This window comes from Hemibagrus wyckioides, linkage group LG11 (assembly GCF_019097595.1).
Source record: "Hemibagrus wyckioides isolate EC202008001 linkage group LG11, SWU_Hwy_1.0, whole genome shotgun sequence".
NCBI classification, from domain to species: domain Eukaryota; kingdom Metazoa; phylum Chordata; class Actinopteri; order Siluriformes; family Bagridae; genus Hemibagrus; species Hemibagrus wyckioides.
This window is the reverse complement of record NC_080720.1, coordinates 3,500,852-3,515,536: the sequence shown is the minus strand read 5'-3', so window position 1 is coordinate 3,515,536 and position 14,685 is coordinate 3,500,852. Positions and strand designations below refer to the sequence as shown.

Genomic DNA, 14,685 nt, shown 5'->3' with positions numbered 1-14,685 from the left:
CATGACATGGTGTGGAGGTAAAGGTTGGAAGAACTGGAGTGTCTCCGCCTACACCAGCCACTGATTAATTTTCTATAACAGCAGCACACAAATGTGAAAGAGAATGAGGTTTTGTGTGTGTGTGTGTGTCTGTGTGTAAGTAACTAACATGCCTGAACCTAAAGACCTTTTCACCATCAATCCAAACCAAATTGATGCTGCATCATTTTGCTGACACACAGTGTGTGTGTGTGTGTGTTCACTTTGTCACTTCTATCTACTCAGGACACAATGTGTGTGTGTGTGTGTGTGTTTGCTTGAGCAGGAATGTGTATGCTTGTACTTCATTCACTTCTATCTACTCAGGATGTGTGTGTATGTGTGTATATGCACTTGGCACTTGAGTGTGTGTGTGTGTGTATGTGTGTCCAGTGTGTATGTATGCTTTTGCATGTGTGTGTTTATAGTGTGTAAGTGTGCTTGTATTATACTCACTCCTTACTAGATCACATGATACAGGATGTGTGTGTGTGTGTATGCGTGTGTGTGTGTGTGTGTGTGTAGAAGATTGTTGTTGGAACACCAACTGAATGATGGCTGATCGCTGATTGCTCCCTAGATTCCGCCGAATGAAACCTGCCATGTGTTTCACAGGTATAATGTTTATTCTCTTATCGCATTTCACAGATAAATTATTCACATTTACATCAACAACCCAGAGAAAAATTCCCAGACAGTAATATCTATCAACACGACAGCAGAATATTTTAGCAGAATGTTTATCAATGACCCTCCTCCTAAACATGTGTCGTATTTACATGGGTCAGTCACTGTCACATGTTCACTTCACCTGCTCAGCCTCTGTAGGCTGGTCAGTGAAAACAACACACAGGAAGTCTTTGTGTAGAGAAATCCAGATACATATTAAAGTTCTTAAAGTGCGGCTCTGGAGTCTGGAAGCATAGGGGGTTGGTGAGGTTTAAAATTCTTGTAGGATTGGTTTACCAGCTAAAGAAGTCCAGGGCTGTGGAATATTTGAGAAAAGACTGCATTAGAGACCATGACAGCTCACGGTGTCATGACATGAGGTCATGCAGGTGACTATCTTCTTCTTCTTCTTCTTCTTCTTTCGGCTTTTCCCTTCACGGGTCGCCACATCCAATCATCTCTCTCCACCTATCCCTATCTTCTGCATCCTCAACACTAGCTTCATATCCTCATTTATTCCATCCATATACCTCCTCTTTGGCCTTCCTCTTTTCCTCCTGCCTGGCAGCTCCATGTCCAACATTCTCCTACCAATATACTCACTCTCCCTCCTCTGGACATGTCCAAACCATCTTAATCTGTCCTCCCTAACTTTGTCCCCCAATCGTCCAACATGAGCTGTCCCTCTGATGTCCTCGTTCCTAATCCTGTCCAACCGTGTCACTCCCAAAGAGAACCTCAACATCTTCAGCTCTGCTACCTCCAGCTCTGACTCCTGTCTCTTCCTCAGTGACACTGCCTCTAAACCATACAACATGGCCGGTCTCACCACTGTCTTGTACACCTTCCCTTTGATTCTCGCCAATATCACATCATGCAGGTGATGCTATAATGTTATGTAAAAGTTTATTCATCAGAGTCCTTAATTTAAGTTTATTCCATTATGTAATGAATAAAATACTTGAAGATGTGCTTTTATATTAAATTAATAAACAACGATGATGCAATGCAACCTGAGGTGAAATAACTTTGACTAAAATAAATCACTGTCTATGGGAAACATGTGCGTTCAGCTGTTTAGGTCTCAAATATGTATTTATATTTATAGCAGATGTTTTGATATTGATGCTATTTTGTTGTGGTCACATTTTTCGATACCTGTTTTTCAGGACTAACCGGATGACCTGTATCCTTTGGGTGTCTCTATAATGCTAATATTAATAGCTTAAGCAGAATTCAGTGGAGATGCCGTAGTGGAAATGAATTTACACAGCAGAACAGATGCGAGAGATCAGATCTTGAGGTATGGATTGGTTAAAATGTACATCTGATATAATGTCCGTTGTTGTCCATCGACGACACACCCAGTCGAAGCCATTCCTCCCAGTGTGTCTCGTTTAAATAAGTCCAATCTGTTTCTCCGGTTTGTTTCATCTCGGCTGTTCCGAGGTCAGTTGGGCAGTGTGTCCAATCCGAGTGAGGCTGCGTGCTGCTTGGCCCTGAAGCGCAGGTTCTCGATGCTGCTCGTCTTGCTGTTTAAGCTGCTCCACACCTGCTGAGACAGAGACTGGTAATACGACTGACACTGCAGCGGGCCGAGCGGAGACGCCATGTTCATGCTCATGTTCATGTTCATGTTCATGCCCAGGTAAGCCAAAGAAGACGAGGTGGAGGAGGAGGAAGAGGACGGGGTGGCCATGTCGAAGGGAGTGTAGTGCATCAGGTTGTTCGTGGCGGCCATGTGCTGCCGAAACTGCTCCTGTAGACGGAAGAGGCTGAGAGGAGATGAAGCGTAGGAGTTGGTTTGGACTAAACCGCTGCCGAGGACACTGGAGGACGAGAGAGACGGCGAGGTGAGAGGAGAATCTGGAGGGAACGTACAGGAAAGGGTACAACGTTAGCAGTGTCTCAGATCATCACTGCTCACTGTGTAAAGAATCTCACCTGTCTGTCTTTCATTCTCTCTTGACTTTAATGAAACCAAAAACCCTCAGCTTGTCATGTTACTATAGAAACAACCTCCTCTGTCTTGAAGACTTTCCTATAGTGGAAAACTTACTGACTCCTTCCATAAATGATGAAACTGTTTTATTTGTTCACTAACAACTGCTTATTATTAGTCTTAGTCCCTGTGACTGAACTGTTACTACAGAAACGATAACTTAATGCACTAGTGCTATATAGAGCTGCTGTTGTAGAATCTTCTGACCAATCAGAATCGATTATTCAATGGTGCTGTGAACATGAAAATGATGTCTAATGGCTCTATTTTACAGTTTCTTCCTCTCTCTTTTTGTCTCAGCCAATCAGAGCAAGTCTTACTGCAGAAACGACTGTGATTGGAGAGCTGTGCTTAGCTATTCCCAGACCCTATCCCTTCTCCACCCTAATAAATGTGCCACTTAATGCTGGAACAAAACATCTCCAGGAATAACCGTTGTCCCCGAAGTAATCCTACTAATATTCAATTAAATTAAAAATCCAGGAGCCTGAGTAAGTTACCAGATTTGGGACTGAGTGGTTTGCATGGTGACATTGTGCCGCTTGTCAACGCCAGCCCCGCCCCTTTCTCCTCCTCTCTGATCAACTGTGGCTCATCCTCTCTGTCAGTCAAATCCTCTGCTCCTGACTCCGCCCCCGAGTGCTCGGGTGAGGTAACGTTCACTTCCTCGCTCAGCTCCTCCGGAGGCGGAAGTTTGGCTCGAGTCCCGTCTGAAGGTGAAGGTGGATTTTGAGGCGTTTGTGTAGGCAATGCTTCTTCTTTATCCTCTGATTCCTGGTTTACTTCTGACTCCGCCTCCTTCTGCTTTTGGAGCTGCTCTTTCTGTAGACTGCGCTGCTTCTTACGGAACTTCGCTCGTCTGTTCTTAAACCAAACCTAACAGAGAAAAAATGAAAATAATGTCAATTATTGAAGAGCATGTGACATTTTCTTGTTCTGTCACATGTATTTTTATCTCTGTAATAATCATTCTTTTGGAGTTTCTGATTGCATTGATATCATGATAAAATTCAGAAAGAGCAGAAGAGTAATAATTTATACTATGGTCATCTGTTGAAACTGGCAAAATTGGCTAGTGGCTAAAACTTTTACCGACATGTTAGCTATCTTAACCTTGTATATGTTACAGTCACTTTCACTTTTTATATTTTTCTATTGCACTAATTTTCATACAAGTCACCATATACAGTATTTATTTAAATTATTTACCTGTGTATATGTTTGCACCTGACACCAAGACAAATTCCTAGTACTGTAAAGTGCTCCTTGCTGACCCTTTGCTGTACCTGGCAATAAAACTTTTTCTGATTCTGATTCTTGTAGCTTCAATAAAACAACCAGTAGTAGTAGTGATGCATTTATTCAACCAAAATAATGATATGTGGAACGTTGAACACTTCCTGCACACTTGCAGCTTTGTTTACGTAACGGAAGAGGGGAGGGGCTACCAGGTGCTGATGCTGGATGAGAAAACATTTCAAGATGTTCAACGACACTCTGGACCTTTTGCAAATGTCTATTATATTGTATTTTTTCCACAGTTTTAAAAATTCATTATATTGTAAATGCTAAAGCTAGCAGTGTGGCCTTATGTGGTCAGTAAAAAGTTAGTTAGACTTTCATTTGTGATGGCATGATCCTGCTAACATTCATATACTAGACGATAGAGGACTGTGCATAGTGTATATATATAGTCTGAGGGCAGTGTGAAGTGTGTCCTTTAGGATGGAGCTTTAGCCATGTGAGCCATAGCTTAAGTCATGTGGTTGACCTTAGTGTCTTAGTCGAATTTTTAATCTCAGTTGTTTGAAGTGTTATTTCATTGGTAGCCGGTGACTGACACTGCTCGCAAGCAGAATTTCATGGTCTCGCAGACCATGTGCCAAGAATTCGACTTATAGCCTTTGTGATAAAGAGGAGGTTAGAGGACACAAATGTGATGAGGGTGTGTCCTAGGTGTCTCATCTTAAGTCTCGGTGAAGGGTGGAAGGAACTCCTTCTGGTGTTGTTGACCAAAAGGTTCACCTGGCAGCGGTGGGATTTGAACCCACGCCTCCAATGAGACTGGAGCCTAAATCCAGCGCCTTAGACCACTCGGCCACACTACCCAAGGGTGCAAAGTGCTTAACGCATTCATGGTAGGAAGCTGACTGTGTCGTGCCGCTGGACAAGGAGGAAGCCTGGAATGGGCACTGCAAATGGGCTGTCATGAGACTTGCATGCCTTTTGCTTCACCAGCCCTACAGGAGACATCTAACCCTTTCCAAGGAAGGTGAAAGCTCGGCCTTGGCTCATGACTGGCCATTGACCCCAATTTGTCTCAGCTTAAGTCTCAGTCAACCGTCAAATCTGAAGGTGTGGGCGGAAGGAACTCCTTCTGCTGTTGTTGACCAAAAAGCCACCTGGCAGCAGGATTCCAACCCACACCCCTGAAGAGATTGGTAACCCACACAACTTTACACCTCAGACCACCTGGGACTTGCACTCCATTTCCCAAACCTCTCAGCCACCATTTCTTATGTAGATTTTTTAATCTCAGTCAAATTGTTATTTCACTGGCAGCCTGTGACACCACTCACACATGCAGAACCCGCATTTTTTGCACCTTGCTGTAGTTGTTGGGACTTGCTGCTTTAAAAAGCAAGGTATAAAATAGAGCAGCATCACAAAGCCAGGCAGTGACACCAGTTGCCGTAACCTGGGACCTGCATGGCAAATTAATTTGGAAACATTAACTTTTAAGCGCATTTGCAGAAGGCACAGGAGCCACAATTACTGTAAAACCTCTGTGGTGCCAAGGCCCCACAACCCTTTAGAAAGCCGCGGTGCCTTGAAAATTATTCCCCGCCTCCAAAGGATTGGAGCTTAAATCCAGCACCTAAGACTGCTCGGCCATGCTACACAAGAGCCCAAGATGCTCAATGCGTTCATGGTAAGAAGCTGACTCTGTCGTTCCACCAGACAAAGAGGAAGCCTGGCATGGGCACTACAAATGGCCTGTCGTGAGACCTGCACACCTTACCACGCCTTCCACTTTACCAGCCTTACAGGAGACAGATAAACATCTAACCCTTTCCAAGGAAGGGAGAGAGCTCTGCCTTGGCTCAAGCCACCAAAAAGACCTTATAGCCTTAATCTTAGGCCAGGTTCTGAAGGCTTGCACACACAGAGGGTGTGAATCAGGGCTGAACAGTTGCACAGGAACATGTGAATGTTTTGCTCTGCACCCTTTTCAGAACAGCAAGGGGATTTGAACCAACAACTCCAAAGCTGAAGCTTTAAGCCAGCACGTTAGACTGCTCAGCCACACTACCACCAGTTGGGGTGTGGGTGAGGGTAAGGCAGGCCCGCCAGGTCGGGAAACGAGAGGCACTCTGGCAGGCAGTCACAATGTTTGTACCATGCACACTTCTTTTACCAGATGCACTTCAAGATGCAAACCCACAAGGGCTTTGCAAAGTGGATTGATGGTCCATTGCCTTATCCTCTTGTTGACATACTTTGCTCATATGAACTCACATCCCAGTGTGTGGAAAAAATATCCCTAAATCCAGCGCCTTCTTACGACAATTTTTTAATCTCAGTTGAATTGTTATTTCATTGGTAGCCCGTGACCACTTCAGTTCCAAGATGGCCAAATAAACCTCAGAGTGTGATAATGTTTGACATATTTGTCAGAAAAATCCTGTTACGGGATTTCCGGCTCAACTTTTAAAATAACCATGACCTCTTTGACTAAATATTAATTATTTCCCCTAGAAGTCTTTGTGTTCAGTGACAGGTTTTGGTTATTTGAGTGTTTATTCCAGTAATCCAGAACTCAGTTCAGGGGGATTAATGCTTTCCTCAAATTGTATAATTTCCAAACAGCAGCTGAAGCATTTCACTACACAGTGAATAAGATTACTGTTACAGCAACAGTACATGGTGCTTTGGACAGTGATTTTGCTCTATATATAGTCCTCCATGTATTTAGTACTGTCTCTGTGTGTGTGTGTGTGTGTGTGTGTGTACCTGTACTCGAGCCTCAGGCAGGTTGGTGCACATTGCCAGCCTTTCCCTCATTACTACATCAGGATAGTGTGTTTTCTGGAAGGTTTTCTCGAGGGCCTCCAGCTGCTGAGCAGTGAAGGCTGTGCGACTCCGCCGCTGTTTCCTGTGCTGGGAGCCGTACCTCGCCTCCAGGATGATGTCTGAGGGAAAAAAACACACACACAACGATCCTTTTATATCCATCACAATACAACTTGGCTTAGTAATTTGTCTTTAGGCTATATGATAAGTTCTGGGTCTCTGAGTATGTGTATGAAGTGGGAAAAACGTCTTTTAATCAATCGTTCGATCAGATATCCTCCAAGATTTTGGGAAAATGTGAGACTTATTTTAATTCTGCATTTAACACAAGCTTAAAAACAGTTTTAATATGAAGATTGATTTATATTTGTATTTAATATTAGGTTTTAATATATTAGGAAAGAACAAGGAATACCAAAAGAAATTAAAGTGTAAAAGAAAGAAAGAAAGAAACGAATGACATTAAATTAACCACTTGAAGGCAGATTGTGGCGAGCTTTTTTTCCAAAATGATGTGTATCGCTGAGTGCAAAAGTTTGTGCACCCTCAATGAAAATAACGGCGATATGAAATTTCAGTTTCCATGAGATCGTTTCTTAATCATTACTACTGAAAAATAAATAAATAAATAAATAAATAAAAAACCTGGCATGTGCTGTTGTAGAAAAAATAATCGGCGATGAATTGGTGATGATATGAAGTCACTGTCATCACACGGAGGCTAATTATTCTCTATAATACCAAGCGATGCTAACTGCAATCAATTAGCAAAGCAAATAATGAAATAGATAGATAGATAGATAGATAGATAGATAGATAGATAGATAGATAGATAGATAGATAGATAGCAACGAAATGCCGTTTGGCATCTAGAAGAAGTGCAAATAGTAGCAATTGTGCAAATGAACAAGTGCAGATAAATATGTAAATTATGTACATTAATAAATAGGTTTCTTTGGATCAATGATAATTTAGAAATGCAAACAATTCTGAATGGATTTTTAAAGCAAAAAAACCAACATTTTATTTACAGATAGTTAGATTTGATGCTATTGGTTTTTGCACGCTATAAAAATCGTCCCTTTACCAGACTCACCGGTTTCTTCTCTATATTGAAAAACATTTATTTAATCAAAATAAACGATCATTATAGCCATTGACTACTTCTGTTTACGTTAACAATAAACCGCAAAACCTGACTGTTACAGATCACCGACACTGGAGACTCCTTCCACAAATGTCCAGTAAATGTCTCCTGACAGAACATTTCACCAGAGTCATTTTGCGATTTTGATTAAAAAGCATGAATAACATTACATGGATCTTCCTCAATACGAGTCTCTGCGTGCGTAGTCATAACCAGAGCATTTATGTAAACCTGTGATTTGCATCTGGACAGCTGGACAGTTATAGAAAAATAAATCAATACCTTCTTACCACAAAATCTGATCAGATTTTAGAATTCAGCAGCTCTGTGGTTTAGCAATGGTTTAATAATGCATTTAAAGATATCATAACTCTATGCCTCCATGTTCCTGACGTCTCGCCATATTGTGGACATATTGTGTAAAAAAAAGTGCTTCAATGTCCATTTATTAACCATTCATCTCATGCCTTGTTCCTGGCAGGTATTGGAGACTGAGAAAGTTCTGGATTGTTGCTGATAAAAATGCATACTGTAACCCAGACCCTGTGGAAGGGAGGAAGAAAGGGAGGGAGGAAAGGATGGACGGAGAGAGACCGGGGGATGGTGCAAACTTTTGCACTCAGGCTCAAAGATCACAGCATCACGTACGCAGGATGTCATCGTGAGCTGCCTCCGGCGCGCTTCCGCGCTTACTTACCGGCTAGTCTCTCGGCGAGCGTGAGCGCGTGCACAGAGGGCCGGTAGTCGGGCGCGTGCTGCGTGCTCTGCTGATGCAGGTTGTACATGGCGCTCAGGGAGTTCATGGCGTGTAGAGAGTATCCACTGTTTACCCCGTAATGCTGCATGGTGGAGAGATCAGCCTGGAGATACCACAGAGAGAGAGAGAGAGAGAGAGATAGAGAGAGGTTAAAGACAGAACTGTAAAGTGTGAATAAACCGGCGCTGCAATATTTTCAGTCTCGCGCTGGTACCGTGTATTCCTCTTTTATTCCTTAGCGCCTTTTATTCCTCTGTATATATATATATATATATATATATATATATATATATATATATATATATATATATATATATATATATGACTAATATCATTTATTAGATGTATTATTTATTAGGCCGGCGTGATTTAATGAGACAATCTTTCAAAAATTAAATAAGAAGCTTACATAGCTGTGGATATCATACATTACATTTTTTGATGATTGTAAATAAAACAAATGTAATGATTACAAAACAAAAACAACAACAACAATGTCTGATGGATTTGGACTTTTGTTTTAACTCTGAAAAATTTCTCTCTGAAAAATGTATCGCGGAATCTTCTTCAAAACAAAAATGATTAGGTAAAACACACTATTAAATTTACATCAATGCTACACAAGAAGAGAAAAAAGCAACGAAAAGAATAGAGACACTTAAAATATAATAATAATAATAATAATAATAATAATAATAATAATAATTCGCGCGCAGTGTACATATTCATGAAATCAATTTAAACTATATTTATTTATATTATATATTTTAGAAAAAGAAGATTTTTTTAATCATTCGAGTGTTAATGTAAATTAATGTAAAATTCCGTAGCTCTCTTTTCAGGCAGACTTTTTACACTTTGGATCCATTTTCCTTTTAAACCTAAATCATATTTATCTGGAATTCAAATTTCATACAAATTTCAATATAAATAATTTATGCATGTAAAACTTAACTCTATCTATCTATCTATCTATCTATCTATCTATCTATCTATCTATCTATCTATCTATCTATCTATCTATCTATCTATTACAACAACATCAACATCAACAACAACAACAATCATAATAATCATAATCATAATCATCATCATCATCATCATCGTCAAAATATTATAGAAATTATAATATAGAAATTATTCAGTATTACAGGGTCCAAATATTTTTCTTGAAGAAGAAAAAGGAAAAAGAGCCATCATCATACCCTTTAAATACTTAGGGTATACTTACTTGTCATTTTTTTAAAGGCGCTTTAACATATTTTTTGTGACACCTGCTACTATAGGCAATAAAATAAAATAAATAAATAAATAAAAACAATAAAAAGATTATTATCATATTTCTTCGTTTTTTAAATTTTGTAACACAGCTTGCAGTTTTAAAGAAAAACAACAACAACAACAACCACAAAATAAACACATCACAGAAAACTGCGGCAATTAATTAATTAAATAAATAAATAAATGCGATTGTTCGCTATTTGTGTAGATTGCAAGATTTAGTTAAAACATTTTATACAATTTCTAAGTTTAAACCTACAATCAAACATTGTTTACAGTTTTTTTGTCCTGTAAATGAGGACTGATGTTTATTAAATGAAACTTTTTTTTTTCTGCGTCCCAAATCAACACGACTGTTTCATAAACAACAGCAGTGTGTGTGTGTGTGTGTGTGTGTGTGTCACACTGACATACTGGTTAGAGAGGCAGAATGCGGTGTGGGACACAACCTTCCTTACTTTTACCCCCTCCCCTCTCCTATACACCCCCTTTACCCACCCTAAACACCCCCCTCCGCCCTTCCCGGGGTATCTGAGCTGAAATCGTTCCGATTATCCGAGGGTCCGAGGTCGAGTTTTGAGCTTGTTGCCGCAGGGGAGCTCAGAGAGACGATTTAACACGTCGTTTATCATCCTGACAGCGTGTACAACATCAGCTAGAGTGTAAAATTTAACACACTTTTATACCCCCCCCCCCCCCCCCCCCCCGGTGTACACTGCACTTCACACTGACTACTGAGCTTCCGGCTTTTATTAACTGGACTAACTCTTCTTCATGATTCAGTTCTAGACATGCTTATTATTATTATTATTATTATTATTATTATTATTATTATTATTATTATTATTATTATCAAGTATGCAACAGAAAAAAAATCACCTTTGCTCGCTGAACCAAAAAATAATGACACAAAATACAAAAATTATCAATAATATAATAAATATAAGCTACATAAACAATAAAAAAATAACAAATATATGTTATAATAAATACTATCATAATATAATATTTATACAGTATAATATACACCACATGAATAAAGAAAAATAACAGACATTTATTATATAATAAATAATAATCTAATATAAGATGATTTATCTTGAACCTGACCATCATTATTTTATAATTAAGTATAATTTGGTTTATTATTATTATTATTATTATTATTATTATTATTATTATTATTATGACATTTAAGTAAAAAATTCCAATTAAGAATGAAGTTTTAATGGCTGTTTTCTTTTGTGTGTGTGTGTGTGTGCGCATGTGTGTGTACGTATATATATTAGTCTACACAACAAATAATCTCATGTGTATGATAAACCACACAATAAATAACCTTCTGCACACATACTTTTCATATCTCATGGCATGTTTAGTTAAATTTAATCAACAATAATGTGTCATAATATTTAATGATAATGTAGAGCTATAACCTCCTGCATCAAATCAGTGTTCAGGAACAGTCTGACTATTATTTTAAATATTTAAACAATATCTTATACTGTACACTAAACCCCACTGTGTGAAATCTCTCCCTAACTTCCTTCAGTCATGGGGCTTTATATTAACCTACACAATGTTATAAATGATAAGTGCTTTACAGATCTAAATGTAAAGGGGGTTCATCTCGAATATATTATGATTATAGCTACAAATCAATTCTCTTTCCCTTTCTTGACTCATCAGTATTTGGGATAAAACTTAAGAGAGAGAAAAGAAAGAGTATTCATTTACTACTGAATTTACAGATTGACTATCTATCTATCTATCTATCTATCTATCTATCTATCTATCTATCTATCTATCTATCTATCTATCTATCTATCTATCTATCTATCTATCTATCTATCTATCTATCTATCTATCATTTTAGCCAAATTTCTAGTTTGGAATGAACTCCTTTGGTGTTTGGACATGATGTCAACATTTGAGCTGATGGATATTAGCACAATGATTAATATTAACACGTTTTAATTTTATTTATTTATTTATTTTTAAAGATAAATACACACACTACAGAGTCTGAAAATTCATACTGAATTGAATATCTGAGATTTTTCATTTATTTTTGTATTTATTTATTTTTCATTCAAAATAGGAAATGAATTGAATAAACTTTCTTTTCTCTCTTTTCTTTGCTTTCATTTATTGATTCTTTATTTCTGTAAAAATATCACGACAAAGAACAATCTTCGATATTTAATATTACGGATTTTTTAGCTCGCTGTTTAAACGTGCATGAGAACTGTGTTTTGTACGAAAGCTCAGATTTTCCTCGGGTCTAATCTCATCTGGTGAAGCGGTGCGATCGGACGGCACTCGGAGAGATCTGATCAGAAATCGATCGCAAAAGGTTGGTGTGTGGAGTTTACGGCAAATACAAATTCTAAGAAAGTCTGAAATTCTTGTAAATAAATTTTTTGAAAAATCTTAAATTGTTTTTTTGTATTATATTTACTAATGAAAATTGTTGTAATAAGTTTTATATATATATATTTAAAAAAAAATAAAAGAAAATAGATGAATATTATGATACACCTTTGGACCCCACTGTACACTGAATAAATACAAATTCTATACCTTTTTGTAGTGAAGAATGAAGCTTCTCTCTCTCTCTCTCTCTCTCTCTCTCTCTCTCTCTCTATCTTTAAAAAATATAAAGTTTAGTTTCTATTGTTTACAATCCAGCCACAAATACACAGATCCTACATTATTCTACATACACAGCATGAGTTAAATGATAAGTCATGTAGGTGTGTGTGTGTGTGTGCGTGTGTGTGTGTGTGTTTAAACACAAAGTGAAGTAAAGTGTGTTCTCACCTGCAGGCCGATTCCCTCACTGCGCTCCGTCTCTCCTCAGAATGCCGCTTGTTTGATTTGTTTTACGGATCCAAGGTTTAGACCTGCACATCATACACCATGATGATGAAGATGATGATGATGAAGATGATGATGATGAAGGTGTGCAGGTGAGTGGAGCTGTGACTGTGGAGCGCTGAGTGTGTGCTATGCGTCTGTGTGAGTATGTGCATGAGTTTTACCCCCACACAGAGACGGTGAGGGGGTTTTAAGGCACAGCAGAGTGCATGCGACCAATCACACTGGGGCTCAGAGAGAGAGAGAGAGAGAGAGAGAGAGAGAGAGACAGGGAGAGAGAAGGCAGGGTCATGCCCATTATGAAAGAAAGTAATAGCAAAAGCAACTTAACACAACCTAAAGCAAACAGAAGGAAGGAAGGAAAGAAAGAAAGAAAGAAAGAAAGAAGGAAAGAAAGAAAGAAAGAAAGAAAGAAAGAAAGAAAGAAAGAAAAAAGAAAGAAAGAAAGAAAGAAAGAAAGAAAGAAAGAAAGAAAGAAAAAAGGAAAGAAAGAAAGAAAATATTAGAATGAAAGAAGGTTAAAAGAAAAATGCTACAAAGAAAATGAGACAGATGGCAAGGAGTGGAGCAGAAGTGTGTGTGTGTGTGTGTGAGAGAGAGAGAGAGAGAGAGAGAGAGAAGGAGAGAGAGAGAAAGAGAGAGAGAGAGAGAGAGAGAGAGAGAGAGAGAGAGAGAGAAAGAGACAGAAGGAGAGAGAGAGAAATGTGAAAGAAAGGAAGACAGAAAGATGTGAAAGAAAGGAACTTAAAACAACCTAAAGCAAATTGAAAGAAAGATAGAAAATAATGAAATGGAACAATAACTGACAAAATATTAAAATAAAAGAAGGTTAAAGGAAATGAGATACAAAGAATAAGAGATAGATAGAAAGATGATGCAGGAGAGAGGGAGAAAGAAACAAGGACAGAGAGATAAAGGGGGAAAAAAGAGATAGAGAGAGCTCTGTGTTCCTCTCACCCCTCTGCTAAAAAGAGAGGAACAGTGAAGAACTGGACAATACAGTGGTGACTTCATGTCTATAACAACGTCACGGTCCAGATTCAAGGTAACTCTGAAAAAACTACAACCACTCGAGAAGAACTTTACTAACCTGAAGATCAAAATGAAGGAGGAACACAATCACAAGACGATAACAAAACAGCTCCTGAGCCCGGTTCCTCCACTGCTCCTGCCCCAGAGATCCCTCATCATGCTCTACAGAGCTCAACCATGCTGGAGGTCCAGTTCACCGGATTCACAGGACAGATTTTATCCTGGCTTCATGATGACAAAACCATGACCAATGATCAATGAAGAAACCAAGCTCTCATACTCTCTGGTGTTTATAATGGTTAATAATCACACACTCTGGTGTTTATAACAGGTTATAATCACACACTCTGGTGTTTATAATCATTTATAACCACACTGGTGTTTATAATAATTTATATTCACAGTCTCTGGTGTTTATTATGATTTATAATCACACTCTCTGGTGTTTATAATCATTTATAATCACACTCTCTGGTGATAATAACAATTTATAATCACTCTGTATAATATTAATCTTGTCTAATTTCCATTGTTAAAAGTGCAAAACAAATAAGCTTGAATTAAATTGAATTGAAACCACATTGAACCACGAGAATATCACGATAAACAATCTCCTCAGAGGATGAACAAAGCTCTGCTCCAAAACCAACTATACACCATGATGAACAGATCACGGGCTGAGACTCTCTCTGGGTTGGAAGACCCAGATCGGTGAGAGGGAGGGTGGAAGGAAGGGAGGAACATGGATCTGATGACTCAGTGGACTAAGGGTCTTTACCTGTCTCAAGAAATAATCACGGTTCGACACTCTCTTTGGGTTGGAGG

The 14,685-nt window shown here is 38.6% G+C and overlaps 1 protein-coding gene and 1 non-coding gene across 2 annotated transcripts; both read right to left on the bottom strand.

The window, feature by feature from the left end:
* Nucleotides 1-776: 776 nt before the first annotated feature.
* LOC131362068 (diencephalon/mesencephalon homeobox protein 1-B-like) lies at nt 777-12,906 on the bottom strand. The gene is made up of 5 exons (XM_058403801.1): nt 12,772-12,906; nt 8,608-8,770; nt 6,704-6,882; nt 3,190-3,565; nt 777-2,553 (listed from the first exon to the last, which is right to left on the bottom strand). Exons 2-5 carry the CDS (start codon nt 8,753-8,755, stop codon nt 2,138-2,140), a joined length of 1,119 nt encoding a protein of 372 aa, XP_058259784.1. The 5' UTR covers nt 8,756-8,770; nt 12,772-12,906; the 3' UTR covers nt 777-2,137.
* Nucleotides 4,716-4,797, bottom strand: trnal-uag (transfer RNA leucine (anticodon UAG)). The gene has a single exon. It is a non-coding gene; the product is annotated as a tRNA-Leu (tRNA).
* Nucleotides 12,907-14,685: the final 1,779 nt, after the last annotated feature.

Bases quoted from the DNA above. Each gene is read 5' to 3' on its own strand.
- LOC131362068 (XM_058403801.1), bottom strand. From the start codon at position 8,755: ATGCAGCATTACGGGGTAAACAGTGGATACTCTCTACACGCCATGAAC. The intron at 6,883-8,607 runs GTAAGTAAGCGC...TTTTTCCCTCAG, and splicing joins GCTCGCCGAGAGACTAGCCG to ACATCATCCTGGAGGCGAGG. The intron at 2,554-3,189 runs GTAACTTACTCA...CGTTCCCTCCAG, and splicing joins ACCACTCAGTCCCAAATCTG to ATTCTCCTCTCACCTCGCCG.